The following is a 25,796-nucleotide window of genomic DNA, read 5'->3' on the forward strand; positions in this document are numbered from 1 at the left end:
GTTTTTTTTTTAATGTTGAAACGTTTTTATTTATTTGATATTTGATTAGGGGGAAGTCGTCGACGATGACGCTGCGTGGAGGAAGGCGTTGCTCTTCGCTGCTAACTGACTAGAGGAACGGAAAATGGCGGACCTCGAAGACGTTACGCTGGACGGGAGACCGCTCCAGTCTCTTCGAGTTGCGGACTTAAAAGCTGCTCTCGAGGAGAGAGGGCTGTCGAAAAGCGGGCAGAAGAATGCGCTCATTAAAAGACTCAAGGGGGTGAGTTCGGCTGCAAACACGGGACCACGGTCGGTGCGAGCTAACGTTAACGAGGAGACGGGCTGATGCTCTCCTGAGGGCCGACAACTGAGTATCGTTACTGCCGAGCGGCGGAGTTATCGAGGTTGATGACCACAAGCCAGCCGAGAAATGCATTGATTGCACTAGGCTGTGGTCGATCGTTGTGTTCACCGCGTAGAGGTGTGGTAGCCGTAACAAGAGCAGGACTTCACACAACTTGGTGGCTAATTTCAAAGTGTGTGTAGGGTGATGTTGTCCTGTTAGCACGTTAGCTCCCCGGGCTAACGCAGTGAGTTGAGCGGTGGCCTTGGCTCGCTGCTGTGTATGTTCCCGTTAACGGCGTTTGTCCCAAACACGGCTGCTGTGCACGGGTTTAGCCGAGAGGTTGACGTTACACATGTTATTTAGTTAACTTCTATCAGCCAACACGTAGTGTGTAATGAGCAATAGTGCAAACTATCTCCGTCAACACATTTTGTCGTGTTCCGCCAAATATAGGACTGGTTCTGCTCCAAAATGTTCTCCGTGCCCATGAGCTGCCTTGGGTCCTGTCTGAGCCAGTTTGTTTACATTGCGGTGCTTATTCAGCCTTATCTACTCTGCCGTGAAAGTTGGGCCATTCTTTTCTTTTGTTTTTTTTTAACTTCTTATTTCGATCTCCACTGAATTGCCCCATGAAGGTAGAAAGTGGTTTTTACTTGTGTTTTCCAACGTTTGACGTCTTGTTTTCTGATGTGGCGCCATGACACCCCCTGTCTCAGTTGTGTAATCTGAACATGGTTATTCATTTAGAGAGGCATGTTGTTTTTACTTTAAAAAAAAAAAAAAAAATTCCCAGACTAAGGTCTGCCAAAGTCCCTGCTAAAATGTGGAAGTTATGACTGCACAGTTGTGTTCAGTTGAGGCCTGTTGGCTTCAAAGAAAGAACCAGTAATTTACAGGACATCTGTATAGTCTTGATATTGTAGTGTTGACAACACAGCAATATCAAGACATGGCAATGGTGCAGGGTGAAATGATTTAAGCAGCTGTGTTTAAGTGGTGGAAGATCAAAATATGTCAGATTTACACAGGGTTGGGTCACAGGTCTTTTCTCACATTATTCTTAACCTGCTTTGCTTTGGACTGTGGCTTGTAGGTTGACTTGCTCCTCAGGGTCTGATTGTCCCCTGAAAACGTAACCATATTGCTTGTTTGCTTCTGACCAGGGAAGTTTGCTAGTTGCCTTCCACTGTATTGAAGGCAAAATTCTCCACATCTAAAATTGTAATTGCAGTGATGCAGAGAGCTGTTTGTCCCTTCTATGTCGATGCTATGGCCCTCGGCGTCTCACAGTGCTTTGAAATGTTCGTAATTACGTATTACGTCGTAATTAGAATGAAAACTGTTTAGTGCACAATAACTAGGCTGACAAAAATGACATGGATGTTGACAAGTAAAACCGCTCTTGTCAGCTCTTCGACTCTGAAAAATACCTGCCTGTTATTTGCATTGAATGAATACAATTCCTTGTCTTAATAACAGGCTCTTATGCTGGAGAATCTCCAGAGGACCTCCACCGCTCATGTTGGACTGCAGCCAAACTCTCAGGTTAGTGATCCCAAAAATGCTTTTACTTTCTGTTCAAAAGCTAAAGCCACTTAAAATGACCTCCTACACAAAACTGGAAAAAATATTTCAGTATAATTAGCCCTTAACACTTGCAGCCTATATCTAATGTTCTCTCTGACTTTAGATTGGTGAGGAAATGAGCCAGAACAGCTTTATCAAGCAGTATCTGGCTAAACAACAGGAGCTCCTGAGGCAGCGTCTGGAGAGAGAGGCTCGTGAAGCATACGAAACAAACGGTAGGTGTTGTTTAGGCACTGCAGGTAAATGTGGCAATGCATCTATCTTTGGTCAGTATGCAAAATGTTTTTTTGATTTAATTTTGCTAACTTGTCTTTCTTAAACAGAGCAAGAGGATCATGCAGAAGTCAACAACAGCACCTCATGTCCTCCTCAAGCCCAGGTAGGATGTCATGTTTTTTTTCTAACCCATTGGAATCGGTAACATTTTGTAGTCCTTGTATCTAGAGATTTCCTAGATATAATTGTGAAAACTTATGACAAAACAAGTCTCAGTTCCCTTTCTGTTCTCATCAGGATGTTACACCAGCATTGGCTGAGCAGCAAAAACCACCCGGCCCCTCCGGCGGAGAGGCAATGTTCGCCGCAGGGAACGAAGGAGAGAGCAACAGGAACCAGGGGGCCGACCCTCCGGCTTCCGGCTCAGTGGCCATGCGCGGTCACGGCGGCGAACTCCGTCCAGAAAGGGTCTCCGCATCCAGCGAAGCCCCTGCCGACAGCGACGACGAGGACAGCGACGACGGAGAGGAGGACGGCGACGACGACGACTGGGACAGCGGTGCTCGAAGGAGAAGCCTGAGAGAGCCGGCCAGAGCCCCCGCCACCAGAGAGCGGTCCGGAGCGTCCTGTCAGCCCCAGCAGCAACACATCCCTTCCCTTCTATCTCCTCAGCTCCGCCAGCCAACACCTCCCCCCTCCCCGCCGCCAGAGCTGTCGTTTCCCCTGCCCGACACCCCTAAACAGAGCCCCCCTAGTCCAGATGTAGCCCCAGCTAGGCACTCGCCCAGCACCTCTAGCTCTGGTTCTTCCAGCAGCGGCAGCCGCAGTAGCAGCCCAGAGCCGCAGAGGAGTGGACATGCCGAACGCAAGCCCGGCCCGCTGACCCTCCTGGCGCGCAAAATGGAGTCTGAAGGCGCCTTCTCCGGAGCGGGATGGCACGGTGGCGACGGGGAAGGCGATAGGCAGGATAGCAGTTCACCTTCAGCCGCAGCGTTCCCTGGCAGAGGGCCGCCGGAGGGTCTGGTATCTGCCATCACCCACACAGCCAGCACCGCAGGCCATGCGCCATTTCCCATGATCCCCGGCACCAACCAGGGTGTCACAGGAGCACAGTCGGCCCATATTCAAGTACCCGTGAGTGTGCTCAAGGCCACTGCAACAGAAGAGAGGGACAGAGAGAGGGAATCCGAGATAGAACGAGAAAAGGCTTTTGAGTTGGAAAGGCAGGAGAAGCAGAGAAAACTCGAGCAAGAGCGCGCGATGGAGGCAGAGCGCGAAAGAGCTCTCGCATTAGAGAGAGTGGAAAAGCAAAGAGCTTTGGAGAAGGAGCGACTTGAGCGACAGCAGGCCCTAGAAAGAGAAGAACGAGAAAAAGCTTTGCAGAGGGAGAGAGAGCTTGCTCTGGAGCGCGAGAGGCAGGAGAGGGAACTCGCTTTGGCTAGAGAAAGAGAGGAGCGAGAGCAAGCCTTAGCACGAGAGAGGGCCCTGGAGCTGGAGAGGCAGAAAGAGATGGAGAGGCAGAAAGAGATGGAGAGACAGAGGGCTCTGGAGCAGCAACGCTTACAGAGAGAAAGAGAGGAGAAGGAGAAGCGAGAGAGAGAGGAGAAAGAGAAACGAGAGAGAGAGGAGAAGGAGAAACGAGAGAGAGAGGAGAGGGAGAGAGCGTTGGAGCTAGAAAGAGCCAAGGCTTTGGAGAAGGAAAGAGAGGAAAGAGAAAGGGCTCTTGAGCAAGAGAGGTTGGAGAGAGAGAGAGCTCTGGAGGCTGAGAGAAAGGAGAGGGAGAGGGTTGAAAGAGAGATGGCTTTGGAGCAAGAGAGGTTAGAACGGGAAAGGATAGAGCGAGAGAAGGCCTTAGAACAGGAGAGAAAAGAGAGAGAGAGAGCCTTGGAGCAAGAGAGACTGGAGAGGGAACGGGCCTTGGAGGAAGAGAGGATAGAGAGGGAGAAAGCGATAGAACGAGAGAGAATTGAGAGAGAGAAAGCCCTAGAGCGAGAGAGAGTAGAGCGTGAAAAAGCTCTCCAGCAGGAAAGGTTGGAGAGGGAGAGAGCTCTAGAGCAGGAGAGGTTAGAGCTGGAGAGGAAGGAGAAGGAGAGAATTGAAAGAGAGAAAGAACTGGAGCGAGAGAGGATGGAGAGGGAGAAGGCCTTGGAACGGGAACGGGAGGCAAAACAGAAGGCGGAGAGGGAGGCAGCTCTGGAACGGGAGAGGGTGGAGAAGGAAAGGGCTGAGAAGGAGAAGAAGGAAAGGCTAGAGAGGGAGAAAGCTCTAGAAGAGGAGAAACTTGAAAGGGAGAGAAAGGAGAAAGAGAGAGCTCTGGAGGAAGAGAGGGAGAGGGCCCTGGAACGTGAGAGGTTAGAGAAAGAGAAAGCCATACAGAAAGAGAAGGAGGAGCAGGAGAGGGCCCTGGAGCAGGAGAGAGAGAGAGCTAGGGTGGCTGAAAAGGAGAGGGAGAGTCACCTCCCTCCATCCAAACGTGGCCGAGAGCTTGGTCTCACCCCCCTGCCCACTCCTCCCCCCCTCTCCACAGGACCAGCTAGAAAATCCTCGGCTGATGCAGGAGAGCAGGAAGAGGTCCATGCTCCAATGTCCAGGAGTGAAACCCAACAAGCAGCAGAGTCCGGTGCGTCGGTGTCACCAACACCTCTGTCGCCACAGTCCTCATTTAAGAAGTTCCGGTTTTTAAGGGACTCACCGGTTCAGCCCCAATCTTCCTCCACTTCCATGGTCATCAAGCGGCCTCGTACCTTCTCCGATACCCCCCAGCCTCTGGCCTCGCCTGTCCTCCCCCCGACCAGCCTTGGGGAGCGACAGCAGGAAGGGCACAAGCCCCCCTCCGCCGAACAGGATCACGCACAGATGCAATCAAAACAGGAGGTTGTCGCCGGGCCTCCGGGATCTGCCGGGATCCAGCCTGAGAAGGAGGAGGCGGCCGCCGGCCCCACACTAAGTTCCACGAAAGAACGGGCCGCGGGCCTCGCGTCGGACGACAAAGTACAGGCGGGTTCGGCAAAGACTGAACAGGCTCCCGAGGAATCCACCAAACCCGTAAAAGAAGCGGATGACGGCAAACGTCCTTCAAGCCCGGTGGATGCTTCAGAGCGGAAAGGAAGAGATGCAAAGAAGGAGGCAAAACAACCAAGACAGAGATCATCATCTAATGAGTCCTCCTCGTCAGATTCAGACTCTGGATCCTCCTCATCTGGGTCCTCTAGGTCATCCACATCCTCTCAAGAGGAAGCCTCCTCCACCTCCAGAGGCAGAAGGGTAAGTGGTTTAAAAGGAACCTTTGACTGTCCTTGACATACAATGTCATTTTCCACTAATAAGCAGAAATAAAAACTTTCTCTCTCCAAAATAAAAACATGTGAAGATATAAAGTGCAACAAACTTATATTATTAGCCTGATTTAAATTAAAGTACAAAAAACATAACCGTAGCCTAATTTAAATTCAAATACAAAACACATAGTCCACTCCTTGATAAGCCATAATAAAAAAAATCACTGGTTTGTTTCTGAAACTGGCATAATAAGTTGAATGCCAAAAACATGAGTGAAGATATGACAAGTAATCTCCAGGACGTGGCTTCGGTGCACGTTGGCATTTCCAGCAGATAGACGTGTGCTGAATTTCCACACAGCGTGGATTAACAGCCTCCCAGGATGTAGACACGGCATGAGTTTTACATACAACAGGAAAGGTGTCACAGGGTTGGTGTTTGTGTATTCACAACCCAACAGGTCATAAAACTGTTGTGCCCAACCGGCTGCCCGGCATCAGCGTGCTACGCATAATGTTGCCTTATTCGTCGAGTCGTCATTCAAATCGCATTAACAGAGCAGGTGGTGTACCTGTGCTTCCTGCTGCACTTATTTGCTTGGAAACAAATATTGTGGCACAATTGGTGTTTAGACATATGACTACAAAGAAGCAGGCTGTCTTTCTGCTCACCAGATCTGCATTTTGACCCTAACCCTAAACAAAGAAACACAAAAATAAAGAGCAGCAGAAATTTGGGTATTTGATGCAAATTAAAGCAGAGGATAGAAGACAAAAGACAGACGGAGAGAAAAGCGGATAGAGAGGATTAAGGTAAATGCTCGGAGAGTTTAAGAGGACAGTAAAAATTCCTTCAGATCCTTTTTGAATATAAAGTGAGAAGACATGGACCTAATTCACTCCAAAGCTTGGGGCCTCTAAAGGTAATATTAAACTGGTGACTTGATGTTTGAGAGGACGGTAAGAAGAAACTGTTATTACTGAGCCTCGTTTCATATAAATGAACATCTCAATTATGTAAAGTAACTGAAAGACATTGTTTCCTGTTTACAAACGTATGTATGAATAGACATGTTTAATAGACATTCACTTTGTGAGTTGGTATTTTCTAAAAAGAGGCGCAGATGGTGCGTATCTACTCCAATGGGAGATCAATCTCAAAAACCTCTTATGAATTATGAGTACCGGTAGTCTTTTGAGATAAGTGGGGTAAGCTGCCCAGACAATATTAGGGGAACAAAAAGCTATAGTATAGGGTAAGATGAGCTGAGGAGTGAATTGGGGGAAAAACTCTTTCTCAATATGCCTAGCATCTTCGTAGATGTTTTGCATACAAGATCAATATGAGTGGACCAATTTAAGCGTTCATCTAATATGACACTTTGAAAATTTGGTTGACTGAGCTTGTGAAATTTCAGCTTCATTGATTAGAATTTTGGCTTGCTCCCCAGGATAGTACTTATTGATGTTAGAAAAAGATCATGAAGTTGCATTTCTTCACATTGAGGGTTAGCTTGTTACGTTGAAACCAATGGGCAGCTGTAGATAGTTCCTCAATAGCACAGCTTAGGGAAGGAGAGAAGGCTCAGGATTGTCTGCAGTTTCCAGTGCATTTAAGGCAAAGTGTGACTGGCACATGTTTCACCCCCAGAATGTCAGTCGTTACTGAAATTGTTTATCAGCAACACTGACTGGCACTGTGTAGAAGTGAAGAGTAAGTGTAAGGGCATCTTAATCTGTAGACGGGTCGTGTGACCTCTGCATTTTAAAACTTCACTGGCTCTTTCAACGGTTGTGTCCTACGTCTGATCAATATATCTTTTGTTACATACACAACACTCACTGGCTTTTAATGTGTGGACGCTTCTGAAGGTGTGTCGACAGCATAGCTAGAGTTGCATAAGTATTATGTAGATTATGTAGGTAAAAAAAACACTGCATACAAAGACACATGGTTGTTACATGTATAAGACAAACTAGATGGTTTTTTGTGTTTGATGCATTAAAATGTGTCTCTGCTGTCTGTCTCTGTAAGGATGGGAAACCTGGAAGAGATTCCTCGCCACAGCGCAGGGTGACAGTAGAGGCTCAGGCTGAGGGCTTAAAGGAAATCCCGAAAGCCTCCTCCCGCAAAAGAGAGATGTCTGGAGAGAGGAGTAACACTACTGCTGATGGAGACAGTCACACCAAGGTCTGTTACTTAGTAATTGACATGCCACCAGATAAAAAAAAAATATATATATATATCTGTGCCAACTGTGTGAAACAAAAAACAAAAAAGGTTCAAACTTGAGTTATGCAACTGACAAATCTCATTACGGCTTTTATCTGCTCTATTTTCTATTTAAGGGTGTTACCTTAACTACATCAGTGACTTCAAATGCAAGATATCTTTCACACCTAATTCATTTCCTGTCCCTTTGAATCCCCAGAAACCCTTCTCTGAAGCGCCATCCCAAGAGGAGACGCAAAGGAAAAGAAAGCACAGTGAAGGAGAGGACGATAAGGACAAGCAAAGGTCTGGTTGTCAATCTTGGACTTCTAAAACTCATCCTACTCATTGTCTTTGTGTCACCCAAGTGAATTCAAGTGCATCTATGAAGCACTGCAATCTGCAACAGGGTGTTTGGTGATGGTCGAGACTGTTGAAGTTTAGTTTTAACTCAGCTCTTCAACAGTCAGCCATGAGTCATCAGTATTATAGAACTTTTAAAACAGGCAGGGGCTCTGCTCATTTTATGAATGTTGTTTGTAAAATATTTGTGTGAAAATTGGTTTAGCATTGTCAAAACTAATTTGGTGTTCAGTATTTTCACGCTCATTCTGGATACTCTGTGTCTGATTGGTTGGTTGTTGTCGGCCTTGCCTGTTGTATAAATGCTACAGACCATGTTTGAAACCTTTTCTAGCGGTGTATGAACTGGGATCCATCCCTTTTATGAGGAGGGATTTACACTCAAGGAAATGTGCTTCCAGAGTGAATGGTTTATTCATTTGAAGGAACCGTAACATTTGATTATGTTACATTGTGATCAAGGTGACATTTTGTGGCACTGATACTTTTTCATGTAAAATGGCAATATGTATTTTATTTGGCTATAGTTTGTGTAGCATTTTAATGAAACCACTCATTGAATGTGTAGATGTTGACAATCGTACCATGAATGGCTCATAAGTCATAGCAAAGTGCTTCTTATTGGGCAGAAGCAGTGAGTCCAGTTGGTAATGAGTGTGGGCCAAATGATCTTTTAACTGTTCAAGACTGGAGCGAAGCCAAGTTTGCCATTGAGTGAAGGGGTTCAGCTTTGCAGATGAGGTCAGTTAAGTGTTGCAGTTAAAAGGCGTGTGTGAATAAATGATAGGAATAATGTGGTTGGATACATTCCCAGTTGTAAATTTGACACAGCGTCAAGTCCACACTGACGGATAGATTTACCACTCTGTTCTGCAGGAGTTATAGGTTGTGTTAATTAATTTTACAACTTAGCTATGACTCTAAACACCAGGCTTATCAAAACCTCTGGAAAAATCAATAAGTGTCTATTACATGGCTTCACTTTAATAGACTCCAGACCACAATGCCACTGGGGTCCTCCAGAGCTTATATTCCAGATGTGTAATATAATGAAAAAAGATGGAAAAGGCGTCACTGTTGTTGGGATGATCTTGAACACATGTAAAAGCTTGACAGTGTAAGATGCTGAGGTAATTTAGTGGTCATTGTTTCTATGACAAGTGTTACTTGACAATCGCTATGAGATCATAAGAAATCCCATCAGGCCGCCGTAATATGCGTTATTAAGACAATACAGTGGTGTCTCAGTAGATGCTGCTATTGAATTTCCCATCAGGCGATTGATGAGGCTGCCTTAAAGCCGGTGTGGCTGAGAAGATGCGGGTCCTTTTTAATACATGATCATTTTTTTCACTCGTTGCAATATGGCTGTGCTCCGTCGATGGTTTTAGCTGCCGATGCCGGCCCGTGGCTCCGTCCAGACTGCGGCTCGGTGAGACGGCAGGCGAGGCTTTGAACCGTCGCAGGCTTTGTTTGACAGCGGAGTGCGGACATGAACGTGTCCGAAGCGGAGTAGTCTCTGGTGAGAGGACGACAGGAGGGAGGGAGGGAGCAGAGGTGGCTCGTCGGGTTGCGACGCAGTCGTTTTTAGCAGCAGCAGCCTCAACAGCAGCCCGTGTGCTGCGTTTTTAACCGAGCACACCGTCTCTTTTGCTGTGAAGTCCCCTCCTCCCCCCACAACCCCCAAGTTAATTTTAGTCGGAACGAGTGGACGTGTTCACGTGTGCGCGCATGAGGCTGGCATGACAACGTGATGCTCGCGCTCATTTGTCAGGTGTTGTGTGGCTGTGGAAGAGCGGCGGGCTCGGTGTGGAGGAGGAGGACGGACTGCGGCGCCGGTGTTTCCCTGGACGCTGCTGCTGCTCTGTCTCTGTCTCTTTCTCAGTCACAGAAATGACTGTGGTCGACCGCGTGATGCGTTAAAGGCGCAGTTATCTTACCGTCACCTGGCTACTGTTTGTCTTTCACCAGACTAGTTTCTGCCGCAGAGATTTTTAATACGTCTTTTTTCCCTCTCTCTCTGGCTCATGTCTTGTCAAAAGGAAGTTCATATCCATATTAAGTGTTGCACTGCTTACATGCAAAATGTTCTTAAATAACTATTATAGTACTTTTCATTGCAAGTCAGTTAAATCTGAATTATGTGCACTTCACATAATTCCATTGGTCTATATCCTTAGTTCTGACTTAAATTTCATTTCAAGTTGAACTGACATGTGAGAAGTTCACTGTGTGTTTTATTGATGATATTATTATATATTTTGTTGTTACGGCCTATTTTTAAGAAGATTTTCCTCTCCTAACAATCTTCTTCCCTCTTCTCTTGCTTTTACGCATTTTGACACCACACAGGCAGGAGGAGAAGACTGCTATGGCAGAGCCTGAGAAACTCTCAGAGACCAGCGAGGAGGTAAGGCACCTGAAGAATCATGAATCATCTTGGTTCTCAAAGCTGCTAGTAGCCAAGGACATGGATGGGTGGATCCATTTCAGTCTATATAGTTGCATCTTTTTTTATTCACACATAGTTGTCTTTTATCAACCTGAATACAACACACCATAAGCCATTTGATTGTATGTCTGTATTCATTGTTGGAGATTTTTTGATTTACCTCTAAAGGTGTTTCACTTTGAAGGCTTAATGAGCCAGTCTCACAAGTGTTAGATTGTGTGTAGGAAGTTACATTTTTAAGTTGGCTGTTTGTGAAACCTTTGTTGCCACTGTCATAGGCAGAAACAGCAAGGGCATTTTCTTACTGTGGCTGATGTTTAAACCCCAAATGATTGCTTTGTTATAAAGGTGCTCATGCCTCTTCCATTGCCCCTATTGGTTACCTGCATACTACCTCTGAACTACTACCACTTCTACTTCTACTCCTACTACTGCTACTGCTGCACCTGTTCCACTGTCCCCAAGAACCCAGAGCTGGCCACAGCTAAGCCCCCGAGGCTGCACTGCAGAGGGACACTCCCGGCAACAAAGGCTGCCCCATTTTCATGGATATGGCTGGCAAGAGTAATTGATTGGACTGGAAGACTCAAAGAAGGTGTTGGCTAGTCAATGTCATCCACCTCTCTTGACCTTTTATCTGCTATGTGACCTCCAAGTCAACCTGGAGAAAAGACAGCTAAACATCTGCGCTCACATCAAGTCCAGGCTGCTGTGAAGCCCTGTGAACATCTGAGTAGTTTTTGGGGTCGTTCCACTTTGAGACACGTTCAGCCCACTTGCAAATAAATGTGGGACTAAAAGGACATTTCATTTAAAGCGGTGAACTGTAACATTCTCGTGCAACATGCATATGACGGACATTTTGGATTTTGTTGATCTCCTGGAATGGGATTCACCTTCCTCCAGCATATGCACTCCTCGGGTATGACAGGAGTTTTCAAAGAGGCCAAGTCTTTCATCTGGACTCACTGAGCCTGAGAGTTTTTATGTGAATTGAAGAAGGACTTATTTAATCTCCCATCTACCACAAGCATTGCCAGATTTCTGCTACTTTGTGACTCTCGGTGTGAAGCTACTGCTCCTCAGATACAGCCGAACACTGAAACCAGACTTCTGGATGTGTGTGCGCAGTGACTGTTGACAGCACTCATCATCTGGTCGACTACCGCCTCCACATCTTTAAAAGGACTAATGCCAAAACACCTGAGGATGACTGCTTTGGACTAAAGCATGTCCAAGTCCCTACCCCCAATGAACTATTGAATCCATCCAGCCAGCCAACCAGCTTTCAGATTTCCATCCAAACATCTCAGCCACCTTTGATTGGACCCTTGTTGCCTAGATACAGTACATGCAGTCGTGATTGGGCCATATCCAAACCAGTAAGGATCAGGTGTCAGTGGTACCAGGGAATAAGTAGATGTTTACCCAATTTTTTTTTTTTAATTTCATACAGTTGTTTTGAAAATGCTTAGTTTCCAGTCATTCCCTCAAGTAGTCTTTGGTGGGAGAAGCAGCCTTTTTTGAATGTTTATTATTGGGGTACTGCAGTTTAATCTAAAATTCTCCAAACCTTTGTTTTATAATCGTTGAACATAAAGTAAAAAAAGAAAAATGCTCAGGGATTTAAACTGCAGTATTTCCATCATATAGTTGTTTGTTTGATAGAGACTGCAACTACAGTTTACTATATCAGGAATGTATGAATGTAGATCATCAAATAATTATGAATGTCACATGATTAACTTAAACACAGAGCAGCACACTTTGGTGCCTTTAGTAAACCTGACTTAATACCCTGCACAGCAGTTTCTATCATTCACTCTCAGTCCCTAGTTGTCCCCCTCTCTATTATTATTCCACCTCTCCTCCAGCCTGTCCTTGACCATTTGTCTCTGCCCCTGGTGTCAGTGTCTGCCTCTCACCTCTCCCATGTGTCTTGGGTTGTTTTTTATCTCCTTGTGTTTCAGACACCAAAGGCCTTCTCAGCTCGTAAGATCTCTCTTAGCAGTAAGTACACTCTCCCAACTTAGTCTCTACCAAAATGTGATCGTATGAGATCATTAGTTTTCTGCTTTTTCCATCTCATCTTATTGACCTTATTGATATTTTAGGGATGTCACGATTACTTATTTTCCCAATTAATTGTGGTATTGAATTAGTTAATCATAAAGATTCCTGAATACCGTCACTTTCCCCCCCAAAAAAATGTCGGAACCATTTTGGCAGATGTGCGCCAAAGTAAAGGTAAATGCACAGATACTGGTCCATTTACCTAATATAACACTACTAGTTTGAATGTGTAAAATCAAATATAGTCGAAATATAATTACATTACTAAATTATTTACACAAAGTGTTGTGAAATTAATCAATGCATAATAATCGTAATACTGGATTATTTCTCTGACAATAATCTATAATTGTGACATCCCTAATATATTTATATTGTATTGATGGCCAAGTATGCTTATGCTGGATGTAACATAAGCCTGAGAATTAAATGAGTTTTTCTCCGTCCTTTTACTAGGCAACAAATTGTCCCCAGTCAGTGCAGAGAGTGAGCAGGAGTCTGGGGGTGCAGCTGGTCGCAAGAGGAGGTGGGGTTCCAGCACAGCTGTCACCGCTAAGAAACCTTCCATCAGCATCACCACAGACTCGCTTAAGGTACTTGCAGCCTAGTAATATGATTTTATGTTGTGGTTACACCTGCACAGTGTCTGACCTCTGTGTTGAGTGTGGGAGGTGGTGTGCATCACCTGTGCTCTTTGTCTCCAGTCTCTGATCCCAGACATCCGGCCGACTCTCGGCCAGGAGGCCATAGTGGACCTGCACCCAGAGGAAGCCGTCCTCTCTGGGATTGAGGATGAGGAGAGGGAGCGCTCTGACCAGGACCTCCAGATCCGTCGCACTGTCACGCAGGTCAGTCTACAGCTTCCTCTCCGATGCGATAGAATAAGAACTGCCTACACTGTGACGTCTAAGGTGCTCTTCAGGAAAGGCTGATGTTTACTCTTTGAGAATCGCTGATGTTGATCCCCATCTTCAATCGCAGGTGGTGCACTCAGAGAGCCAGGAGAACGGACAGAAAGAGGCGAAGAGGAGCAGACATGAGGACATGGACGAGGAAGATCTACAAGGAGAAAGAGCGCATGAGGAGAAAATGGACACCCCGTTTCCTGCAGCAGTGGAAACACACTCACCATCACATACCAGCCACGATGTAGAAATCAACACTGGTAATAAAATCATCACAAAATGGTTTTTATCTCTTAGATCCATGAAGCATCCTGAAGCGTTTTCATAGATTTAACTTTTATAGTTGTATGTTATTTAGCTTTTTAACTCACTGTATTATTTACTTTCTCCACTCTGTGCATCCCAGTGACCCCTGGCGACACGCTCATCCGACGCTCCATCAGCCAACAGAAAACAGGTGTTTCTATCACAATCGATGACCCTGTTCGCACGGCGCGGCAGCCTTCACCACCTCGTGGCAAAGTCTCCAACATTGTCCACGTCTCCAACCTGGTAAGATAACACTAAGCTGCTTTACACCCTGGTCACAGACATTAAAGTTGTCCTAAATAAGGTTAGAGTTTAGTAACTTTTTATCTATTCTGGATCCAGTATCAAATAAATGATAGAATTAATGTCCCAAACTGTAAAACTATCAGTCAACACCAGCTAGAAGTGAAAAACCAGAGCCAGAGTTGGGTACAGATGGGATCGGTTCTTAAAAACAATTATTTCAAATAATTATCAAGAAGAATACATTCACAACAGGATTAGCCAGTTATTCATTCATTGTCATGGAGGCGCTCATCCTGTTGGTTATAGGTTTAGAATAGTGCTGGCATTGTGTGGCACATATGCCGAGGACATCAGACCGTTTATGATATGATGTTGAACTTGTTGACAAAACTCTACAATCAGGCCACAGTTATTTTTGGAATTTGATTATTTCCAGGTTAATTTTTTGGGACCTCGGTATGTGTCGTCATCTGCAGGCCTAACCCACCTCAGACACATGCCTAAGAGATATCCATAGAAATAGTTTATATTTGTAGCTATATCAGGCTAATATGCCTTGTGTTATACATGCTTGGTGTTTTTATACTTGTTGTGTAACTGCTACATAATATTTCGTTTAGGTGAGGCCGTTCACTTTGGGGCAGCTTAAGGAGCTGCTCAGCCGAACTGGCACCCTGGTGGACGACGGCTTCTGGATTGACAAAATCAAATCTCACTGCTACGTCACTGTGAGTTACTGCCAGCATGTGTGAACCAGTTCGTCTCTCCTGTGGAAGGCTTGTTGTCTCATCATCCTGTCTCTTTGTTTAGTACACAAGCTCAGAGGAGGCGGTTGCCACGCGGGAAGCGCTTCATGGAGTGAAATGGCCTCAGAGCAACCCAAAAGTCCTCAGCGTTGACTTCTGTCAGCAAGATGAGGTAAGACCGTCTTTATCATCCGTCTGTTTTTTGTCTCTTGGGCCTGAGAATATCCACCGCCTCACAATACCTCCGCTTTGTAGCTGGACTTCCACAAAGGCCTGGGTGCAGCCGACAGACCTGGAGCCGAGGAGCAAGGGCCTGCCGCCGGCCGCGGTCGGACAGCAGGCCTGCCCTCGCTCCTCCCCGAGCGAGACCAGTGGGCCGAGCGCGAGCGAGAAATGGAGCGTCGGGAGAGGGCCCGGGCGGAGAGGGAGTGGGACCGTGACAAGGTGAGAGAGTTCGGGAAACCCGGAGAAGAGAAGGAGGGAGGTCCACGAAGGTCGCGCTCACGGGAGAGACGGCGTAAGGAGAGGGGAAAGAGCAAGGAGAAGAAGACCGACAAGAAGGGTAGGACATGAAGTCATGGGATGGGATTGTACTTACCTTAGAGTCAAAATAGACCTGTTTTAAACATTCTGACTGTTTTCTCTGGCAGAGAAAGCAGCTGAGGATCCTCCCGCCAAGCTGCTCGATGACCTATTCCGCAAAACTAAAGCGGCTCCTTGCATATACTGGCTGCCACTCACAGAGGAACAGGTGAGACGGTTCAGACTGTTCAGGTTAAAGTCCCCCTCCAACGACCCTTCTTGGTTATTGTAAAGCATTCTCTGTGGTCTTTAAATTGGGATTATGAAGTACCAGCACCAGTAGCTCATTAGCAATGCGCCTCTGAGTGGTGGGTGGAGACTTAATTTGTTTTTTCTCAGTGAGAAACCGTGGCGGACCCATACAGACTGTTGCGGGCCGCCTTGTACCGAGCTCTCTGGCCTTTCACCTCTGAACCAGAGCTTGTAGCACTATGCCCCGCCCTGGGGTTGTGACGCCGTCAACCCCAGTCTCCCTGCCACTGCCAGTTTCGTCTGCCATTGGTTCACAGCTATTTGAATCCAGAAAAACTCAGAAATGCAATTTTGTACTTACTTTTCTGCTGATATGTCCTCTAACATCAGAAAAATGCCACAGGAACATGTGAAAAGCACGAAAAACACGATGGAGGGGGTCTTTAATGCTGCTTTAATGTGTAACTGAGGTACATGACCTAGATGGTGCATTCATGTAACATATGGAAGTCTTACTCTGGGTGTCTTCTTCATTTTTAGTTTGTTCAGCGAGAAGCAGCCAGAGCAGAGCGGATGAAGGAGCGTGAGAAACGGAGGAAAGAGCAAGAGGAGGAGGAGGAGAAAAAAAGGGAAGAGGAGCGCAAGGAGAGGATGAAAGCCGGCGGCGGTGGCGGCGGCACAACAGGAGACCGGAGCGAGGGTGAGAAGGACAAGGACAGAGAGAGGGACAGGGACAGAGACCGGGGTAGAGACCGAGACAGAGAGAGGGAGAGGGAGAGGGAGAGGGAAAATGACAAACGCAGGGATGGCTACCGTAGGCCGGGTGGCAGCGGGGCGGGCGGGGGCCGGCGCTCACGCAGCCGCAGCGACCCGCGAGAGAGGCGGCGTTAACGGCAAATCGTCGAATGGAACTGTCCCAGAGACCACCCTCTTCCATTTGCCTTTCACTACATGTACTTTGTTACAACTAAGACCCAACAGAGGACCAACTGATGTCATCACCATCTCGCAAATTGTCACCTTTTTTTATTTCTAAGCACATCTACACCTACACCGTCATGCTTAAAAGGGGACCATGGTTTTTTGCAGTGTTGTTTCCCAGAGTGCTGTACGTCTTGCTCCCGTCAAGGTTTGATATATATTTTTCTTTATACATTTGCCTCTTTTTTTCTTTGGATTTTTGCTTTGACCGGCACAGCAGTATGGCACACTGGGTAATTTTGATTGATTCCCTCAACGTTCCCCACAAAAGTGTAGGTGCCAATTATGATTTGCAATCGATTATTGCCATCGCCTCAGTGTTTTAACAGCTCCGCAGTTTCGGATGAAGAATCCTTTTGTTGCTGCATGTAGTCCACGGTTCTCCTCGCCAGTCCTGTCTAAAGAAAAAAACGCCACCCTGCGCGCAGAGGCTGGCATAAATCTGAACATACTGGAATAAGTGTGTTTGGCTTTTTGTACAGACATATAAGATTAATCAAAATCAAGTCTTTTAACGAGGCAGCTCGGGGGTATTTTTGGACAGATGTGGAATAACTACTAAGGCAACGCAGTGTTTGTCTCTCCACTCTGCTTAGTTCATGAGATGAGACGAGTCTGCGGAAGAGAATATTTGTCTGTCACACCTGACACAAGTTATAATTATGTCCTTATCATTGATTCTCTTCTTCCTCCCTCCTTTCCTCCTCTTCCTCCAGTTCTCTTACCCTGTAGAGTCCATACAGGCCCAAGAGGGGAGGTTGCATTATGAGTTTTCTCACCAATGGTTTTAATATTGTTTTTTAATCGTTATTTTATCATTTAGTACAAAGGTTTGTTTTTGTTTTGTTTTTTAATTTTCTTCTTTGAGTACGCCTATCGTGGTGAATGTACAAATAATAAAAAATTGAAGTTTGAAATTATTGCAATGCTTCTTTTTCCGTTCTCCCTGCTCAGGGAGTTTGGAGTGGATTTTTATTTTTCATTTGTTCTCGGGGATGACAGAAAAAGTGTAAAAACTCTGGGAATAGCTTAGTTAAAACTTAGTACACATGTTGTAAGTTAAATAGGTGGTTGCACTTAAAATCCACAAGGTGTCAGTCACAGCACATTGTGGATCATATCAGCTCATGTCACTTGATTAAAGCAATCAAGTTAAACTCAAAATATGAGAAAATATTTTACACATACAACTTATCAGCAATATCCATTGTCTCTATTTTGGAAAATAATCTTTTCCCGCCAGTGCCATGTCAAGATAATGACCAGTGGCATTTTCCTTCTTTAAGCTGTTATCCTAACCCTGTGGTTTCCTCTGAACTGGGAGTGTTTACCCTCTTTACCTTCTCTCTGCATTGCCCACCCTTTCCTCCTTTTAGTTCCATGTTAATCATGCATTTGCCCTCTTCCCACTTCTACTGCCTTGTTCCATCTCTTCAAGTCTTGACGTTCATCCTGCAGAGCTCAGCAGTGCTTCTATGTAATTACAGCCCTATGGTCGCTGAGCATAACATTTTTCTGCCCTGATGCAACTCAGTGTGTCTGGACTGTGCTAGGACCAGTGAATCCTTACCCCTGGCATCTCTCTGGCAGCCCAAGAAGACATTTCTAAGTGGGGCAGCCTGGTTGGAACAAGAACACTTGAAAAAGACTTTGTCTTCCACCTCTAATGACTGTTTATCTGTCATCCTGAAGATAGTTTTTCGGCAAGAATAGCGTCTATGTGAGCATGTATGTGTGTCGCAGCATCTGTTGGTCGGTTTAATCCAGGCAGTTGGTGGTTTTGAAGATAGTTGAACTTGAGGGCAAAGTGATATTCTTGCCAAATATAAAGTTAGAGTTAAGATTGCTCCTATTGAGATCTAGGATATTGTTTTTGCACTAAGTAGAGAAGGCAAGATAATAATGGCTTATCAATGAGCCTCCGCTTCTCTCTGAAAGACAATGTCATCAGAGACAAATGTGAAAAGACCAACTGCAACTTTACAACACTTACTGTAAAAGTATGACTGGGTGTAGAATGTATAGATGAAGTGCATACTTTTAAAATAATAGTTGGAATGTGTCTGTGAATATGAGACTACATGAAAACAAATATAAAAGTCTCAGTCAGCTCCTGAGGGAAATAGCTGGCTCTGTGGTCTACAGCTAGTTGCTAACTTTTGTTGCTGGGTAGGTAGCTTTCTGCTGCGAATAGCTGTGCACACAGGAAATGATGCTGATTAGAGCAGTAGGAGTGAACCAAAACAGTTAAGTTACAGAGCCCAAAAAACAAAACAACCAGTTGAATGATGCTGAAACTCTCTACAACAGAGTGTAGCTGCAGAATCAGGTGATTAGGTTACTAACTCTGAGGGGGTAGAACCTCTCTGGGCTTGTTTATCACTATCATGTGGGTTTATGCTCTAAATGGGCAGAACCATATTTTTTTTGTACCGGTTTATTTGGATCCTGTTTTTGTATTTACTTTGAGCTGCTGTGGAAATAACAACCAGAAATGCTGTTCAAGTTCTTCCCAAGAAGCATGAGGTTTACTCCTCAAACATTAAACAGAAGTTAAATCTGCTTTATAAAAAGCACCATAGACCATAAACTCTGCCCTCTGACATTTATTTTCTCAAATTTGAATTTAAAAAACTGTTTTGAACATCTGCACAACTGAACTTTCAGATTACCACAACAACAAAAAAACTTTTATCTGTCATCACTGGGCCAGGCTTATCAAAAGCTGGACAAAGACTACTAATATCTTAAGTGTTTAAGATATTGACCGATTAACTTGAATGCAAACATCATAATTCATGCTCAATTTGTCCAGTCATCATAAATCTTGGTGGATATTTCCTGTCCATCTGTAGGAACGGGCTCTCCAGAGGAACACGAGCCCAGTCGTCCAGATGGTGGTGCTTTATTAAGGCTGAAAAATGCAATTTTGGAAAACCCCCCTCACACCAAAAGTGTGACTTCAAATTTGTCACAGCTTAATGTGCTCTACTAAAAAACCACTTAGACAATAAAACTACATCATGATGGATTTTCCCCGTTATCTTTTTCTAGGAATGACCTGGTTGATCAGCTGTTGATTGGTATTGGACGATTTTCATGAAGAAATACATGATCGGAAAATTTTAATTAATGCTTTGTGTAAAACGGATCATCCTGGGGTTAAAAGGTTCCTTAAAGCTTGACATGTTTTTGTAGTTTTGGCCAACAGACTTGAGCAGGTCATGTCTATAAGCTCAAACACAGACCAAAGTCAACAGCTGTTGATGTTTAGTCAGATGTACCACTAGGGAAGGCTACGAATGCAAAAAAAAAAAAAAGAACGAAAATAAACAGGTTGTGACACAACACAAATTAAACTATGAATCAGAAATTGTCCAAACATTGCACGATATGTTTCATGATAATGTTGAACCATGTTTGTTTAGAAATTGCTCAATGGAGTCCAGTCATTGCACAACTCGGCTTATAAAATTATCTTAAAATTGGTTAGCAGCTGCTTACTGAGCAGTCAGCGTTCAACACACTTCATTCTTCGACTCATCAAGAGCTGATGGAAAGCAATGCCAATGTTAACTCTGGTCTGGTGAAAATAGCAGGCTAACCAGCTGGCCACAGCCCAGCTCGGTACTTTCCGATAGCAACGGTAGCCTCCTCCAATCTGTCTTGAAGACAGAGCTGCTCAGTAAGACAATGATGGCTCAAGTTGTTGTGGAGCATCAATCACCACCACCGCCTGCCTCCAACAAGAAGCCACGTTCTGCAGCAGAAAGCATTTGGACCCTTTCAAAACCCTGCCAGTTTTTTTGCAGATGCTTCACCACAAGGATTTTGCTGAGAAGTTGCTTAAGTCTTTAAAAATTAGCATCAACAGCTATCTTACAACTGTTATTGTACTTCGTCAACATCTAAGCTGCAGCTTTAACCTCAGGGTGAACAACAGAGTTCAGCGAGTGCTGAACCTACCAGCTCCGTCCGATGCCAGACCTGGAACAGATCCATGAGCCCAGCAGATCTAAAGTGAAACAGCTGGTCAGCACCGTGTCCACACATGTAGAGATGACTCAAAACAATGTTTCCACAGTTGTGGGTCTTTTGACAGAACCACCGGTGGGAGCCGGGCAGGGAGGACCACCACCTGTGTACGGTGCAGATCTCAGGTCAGTGGTATAGGCCTCCGCCACCAGTCAGTCAGCTGAGCAAGGACAATCCTATGCTGAGGAGTGGGCAGTAAAAACCATATGTTTTTGCTTTGTAAGCAACCCCCCCCCTCCCCCCCATCCTCCGCCTCCACTTTACCTCCCCTCCCCTCTGCCTTCCCCTCCTCAGTGAAACCACATAGGTCTTTGTGTCCACCGCGTAGGAACGCGCTGCAGAGGCCCAACAAGCTCCACTTTCAAAGACGACCTCTGATGTGGCCTCTCTGATCTTTGTCTCGCTGACTTTCCTCTTGCCCTCCTCTGACTTGGAGTTTTTTTTAAATTTCTCTGTCTGTATCCTATTTACCCATGCTCTCTCTCTCTCTCTCTCTCTCTCTCACACACACATGCATGCTCATGAATTTCCTTTTATTCTTCACCGAGAGGAAGCCGGGTTGTGTCATGCAAACATATGTGAGAAGAGTTTGGAGAGATGATGAAAGACGGCCATATCTCCACAGTCAGTCTTAGCACTCCTTAAACTTCCCTTGATATATACACAACACACCCTCCCCCCCTCCTCCTCCTTCAGCCCCCACCTCCTCCTCTTCCTCGTGATGACATGTATGTGCTTATGGAAACCAGATGTGGCCTGTTGTGATGGAGGAGGCGGTGAGAGAAAGAGAAAAACCATGCATGAGGTTGTGTGATACTTCATTAACAAGCTGCAGGAGTTGTGGGGAGGGCGAAGAGGCTCTGGGCTCTCTTGTGGTCTCCAGAGTTCAGACAGTGACTCTACATATATTTAGATGTCAGATGAAAATGTGCCCACTATCCAGTCTGGGCCTGCAGCGAAGCAGGGGGGTTTCCTTGCGGATGCGACTGGGTCAGGACGAGGGTAGCTGGGCTTGTAGAACCTGATTCAGCATCTGCTGTGATGGAGGTGTTTTCCTGCAGCGCTTAGGAGAGAGAGGAAAAAAAAGCGAGCTCAGGAGGCTGAAATGTTGATTGTCCAACTTTCCTGCACCTGTATTTTTTTCTCCCACACAATACCCCTCTCCGACATTCAGGAGGGACTGCTCCCACGGCACCACACCCAATCCAAAGAGCACGTATTGTGTGGAGCCTAACAAAAACACAGGCATACAGCGTTTAACTGGCGGCTTTAAGCAGATTCAGCACGGTGGGGGCAGAGACAGACAAAACTGCACAGCAAAGAAAACAAAGATCTCAAACCAAGCACTTGATGAAACTGAGAAAACTGAGATTGGGACATCTGGGGTGCTCGAAGAATGTGTTCAACTAATAGTGTGTGTGAGGGGGGGAGTTATTTTCCATGCATAGCTCCTTGTGTAGCTAAATGGAATAATAAGATGCAGACATAACGGAAAAAGTATTAGTTATTGATCCCCCTGCTTCCACTGGCTGTGTACACCACAAATACACTGTGTGTGTGTGTGTGTGTGTGTGTGTGTGTGTGTGTGAGAGAGAGAGAGAGAGACAGACATGTTGGAGCAGCTCAGAAATACTACTGCACCCTTCCAGAGTGAGTAGCACTTTGTTTAAAGGTCAACATATCTTCTATTTAAAACGCCACATGAATAGAGGGCAAACCCTGCCCGGAGCCTGATGAGGTTTTTCACAGCATTTTTTGTGTGAGTGGGAAGCACAGAGTGACTAACAGCTTTAGTAAAGGCTGCATTAACAGTTTATCAGCCAGTGCGATGGTAGTGGTATTGGTGTTGGCTCTCTGGGGGTATTTACTGGCCCCTGAACAGGCCGATGACCACCGGGCTATTGTCCTGCGTCCTGACGTGTCACATCCAGTCAGTCATCCTGTTGTTTCTGCACCTTTGTTTTAAATGCTCTCTGTTATAAATTCCCACTGAACTTGCAGGTGGCAGAGGGGGCCAGTGTGCCGTGCACATCCTCCTGAAAACACGGCAAAGGAGCTGATTCCCACCGGGAGGCAGGTGAGAAAACATAGAGGGAGAAGGATGTGAATGTGAAAAAGCTGTCAGGAGTCTCTGATTTACTGAGACCATTCCCAAAATGATCAGTTTCTCTGGTTTTACTATAGGTATGTGTTTGAGTAAAATTAAATAAAACATTTTTTTTATTCTATCAACTACCAACAACATTTCTCCCAAAATTGAAATAAAAAATATTGTAATTTAGAGCTTTTATTGGCTAATGACTAAACTAGTCTAAATAACAACAAAAAATCAAGTCTTTTCAGACCTTGAATAATAATAATGCAAAGAAAACATGTTCATATTTATTCCTAAACAACACGAGAATATTTTAATTCAGGAAGATTTTATAAATCAGTTTTTGTGGGATAATGTCAATGTTTAATCCCAGCAGTGGTTTTTATAATTGTCCTATAAAACCAGATGTGGTTCAGGTGATGACCTCATCAGTGTCTCATTAAGTAGAATGAGTTGTGTTTGTGTTGGTATTTAAAAAAGAAAAGAAAAGAATGACTGTCATACATGTAAAGATGCTTTTAAGAAACATTTGTGAAAGTGGTCTCTTATTTTTTTTCCAGAGCTATATATATATATATATATATATATGTATGTGTGTGTGTGTGTGTGTGTGTGTGTACCCAGCTTCAGCTGCATCAACAGTGGATGTTCACTTTTCTCCTTCTATCTCACGGTCAGCAGACATGTTCCTTCATGAAGTGAAAACATGGCCTGACTCTGGTGGTCATTTAACAAATGTAACCTTTTTTTCTTTCCCCACCACAGCTCACGCTCAGCACTGAAAACAGATTTCATGCCAGTCCCTCACGTTTTCCTTGGACACATTCCAGCCAGCCAGACAAAAGGCCATGACATCACCTCCTCTCTGTGGAGGAGGAGGAGGTGGAGGAGGAGGAGGTGAACGCTGCTGCAAGTTCAAAGTCTGCACATCCTATATCTACATGTCTTTTAAAGTTGTGTGAGAGTGAGGGCAAACCCTCCTGCTCCCTGTTTGTTGTATTAGCGCTTGGTGCAGGATGTGGCAGAGCTTTAACTGATGCAAATGAAAGCCATGTGTAACCTATATAGCCACTCACCAGCTCCCCCAAGAAATGCAGCTTTCCACCATCCCACATCCTTGTTACCAGGCAGAGCACAACACCAACTGTTCATCATTCTGGTTTTTTTTTTTTATTATTTTGTTTTATGGGAAGGTTACTCAGTCCTCTCTCTGAGGTTGGTCCTGCAATTACTGTATTATATTCGTTTTGGCCATTTGGAGACACAATAGCCAAGAGCAGGACTTCCCCTATTGGGAAGTTTCCATTCATCAGCCTGCAGGCTACGCACATGCCAACTGAAACAGGCACAGGAAGTGTCCAGCACAAGGGGAAAGACAGGAACATAAAAGGAGCGGGCTAATGATGTTTGAATTTAACCAAGAGAGATAAAATGATGAGAATAGTAAGATGTGATGCAAGCCACTGATGTGAGTTTATGTTTGTCGCTCAGCTTTCGTAAACAGGAGGAATCAGGAATCAGAAAGGACCTTTTCATCTATCTGGGTGAAATGTGAGAGCGAGAGGAGTGGAGATGGCCGGGAGACGCTGGAACATGGTGGTGGAGTCCTTTTGTTGGACTTGGTGAAAAAAGAAGTGAGTCATTTCGCAGACAGTGAAGAAAAAGCTCTCCAGTTACACACAGAAAAGAAAAGAGAGGACTGTGGGGAGGAATTATGCTGAGGCGATCCTTTTTTTTCTTTTTTTTTTTTTCACTCTGCAGAATCAGCTGGGGGAAGACAGAAAACATCAAGTCGTGACCCACTGCTAAATTTCTGACTTGTGTGTGGGTCACAGCAACCAGTGGAGCGAGGAAAACATCGCACACACACTGAAATCTGAAACAAAAAACATGATTCCTACATGACGTATCCTCCATTGTGGCCCTGCAACAGTTGAAAAGGCAATTAAACAGATCCCAAGCAGCTCCCCTCCCCCCACCCCCTCACTGCCATGTCCTGCTGTTTGTCTGGCCCACATGATGCAGTCGGAATTCCAGATGTTGCTCATGGAATTCTGCTCCATCTCTGGCCTCCAAATGTGACTTAACCCTCCTCGCTCTTCCTTCATCTCCTCCTCCCTTGAAACCCCCCCCCCCCTCAAGCAAAAGAAAAACCCTCGTGACTGCTCCCTCCACAGCCCCAGCTCTTCAAAACACTGCAGCAAAGTGGAGACAAATGGGCGCCCTAAATCTTTTCGGCACAATAGGAAAATACTTCATCATTTTAATTGCATGAAGTCCCATTGCAGTAATCATAACATATGATAGAAACACTGACCCCCCCCACCCACTCACTTTCTCCCGCAGTCAGTCATCTTTACGGTGGGTCCAACGTCTGTATGGCAGTTGTTCATTAGTGGGATCATTAAGGAGCGGGGAGACGCCTAGCTCTGCTGTTCTGGCTTTTATTGGCTCATGGTGGATGGGAGTGTTCACATACACAGTGCATAATGCACAAATAAAAGCATTTATAGCTGTACAAAACATGAGAGCGTGTTTGTGATGCTATATTTGTGAGGACCTATGACTATGATGATCTAAAGCCTGAATCCTGAAGAAAAGATGTCCTCACTTTGCTCGACCCCCCCCCCTCATCATCCTGCTCTTCGGTCCTCACAAGTATGGAAGAACACACACACCTCTCCCTCCTTCGCCGTATAGCTGAGATATGTTTTCCTGCTGTGCAGCAATAGCTTTACACAATCGTCCTCATCCCTGTTTCTACTTAAGCTTTGGATCCAGTCCGTGTTTTCCGACCCAGTTTCTGGCCTGCCAGTTTCCGAGCCCCAGTAACACAGAGTGGTGCGGTCGGGGAGCAAGAAACCTGGAGGTCCAGGAAGACTAGGGAAGACCAGATGGAAGAGTGATGTGATCAATATGAGTGGTAAAGGAGAAGAGTCTAGGTAAGAGCTGGATTATTTGCGAACATTTAACCCTAAATTAAAATATTATGACAACCACCAGCAGTTAAAGGTCTGTATTTACACTCCTGATGCTCCGTTTGAAATGTTCATATCTATTACAGGACATATTTGTGGGTTTAACCATTGCAATGTACTCTAGTTTTATAACTCCTCTCGCTCTTCTCCCTGAAGTTCTGAGGGTTTTGTCTCTGAGCCTCTCTTCTGATTGGCTGACTGTTGTCTGAGTGACGCAC

General features: G+C 45.3%; 1 protein-coding gene across 2 annotated transcripts; it reads left to right on the forward strand.

Annotated features, from left to right (window-relative positions):
* The first annotated feature begins 34 nt into the window (after nucleotides 1-34).
* acin1a (apoptotic chromatin condensation inducer 1a) lies at nucleotides 35-17,390 on the forward strand. 2 transcript variants are annotated; one of them, XM_085804974.1, is made up of 19 exons: nucleotides 35-262; nucleotides 1,808-1,873; nucleotides 2,019-2,130; nucleotides 2,239-2,294; nucleotides 2,429-5,078; nucleotides 5,124-5,395; nucleotides 7,445-7,600; nucleotides 7,842-7,927; nucleotides 10,337-10,394; nucleotides 12,407-12,446; nucleotides 12,966-13,102; nucleotides 13,214-13,357; nucleotides 13,491-13,674; nucleotides 13,821-13,966; nucleotides 14,590-14,697; nucleotides 14,780-14,887; nucleotides 14,971-15,277; nucleotides 15,366-15,466; nucleotides 16,030-17,390. In XM_085804974.1, the coding sequence occupies exons 1-19, from the start codon at nucleotides 125-127 to the stop codon at nucleotides 16,378-16,380; spliced, it is 5,220 nt and encodes a 1,739-aa protein (XP_085661100.1). In that variant the 5' UTR covers nucleotides 35-124; the 3' UTR covers nucleotides 16,381-17,390. The 2 variants fall into 2 exon arrangements, with proteins under 2 accessions (XP_085661100.1, XP_085661099.1); XM_085804973.1 differs by having other exon boundaries at nucleotides 2,429-5,395.
* The last annotated feature ends 8,406 nt before the right edge of the window (nucleotides 17,391-25,796 follow it).

The sequence above is a fragment of the Trachurus japonicus genome, chromosome 17 (assembly GCF_045865225.1).
Source record: "Trachurus japonicus isolate A0001 chromosome 17, Traja_1.0".
NCBI lineage: Eukaryota > Metazoa > Chordata > Actinopteri > Carangiformes > Carangidae > Trachurus > Trachurus japonicus.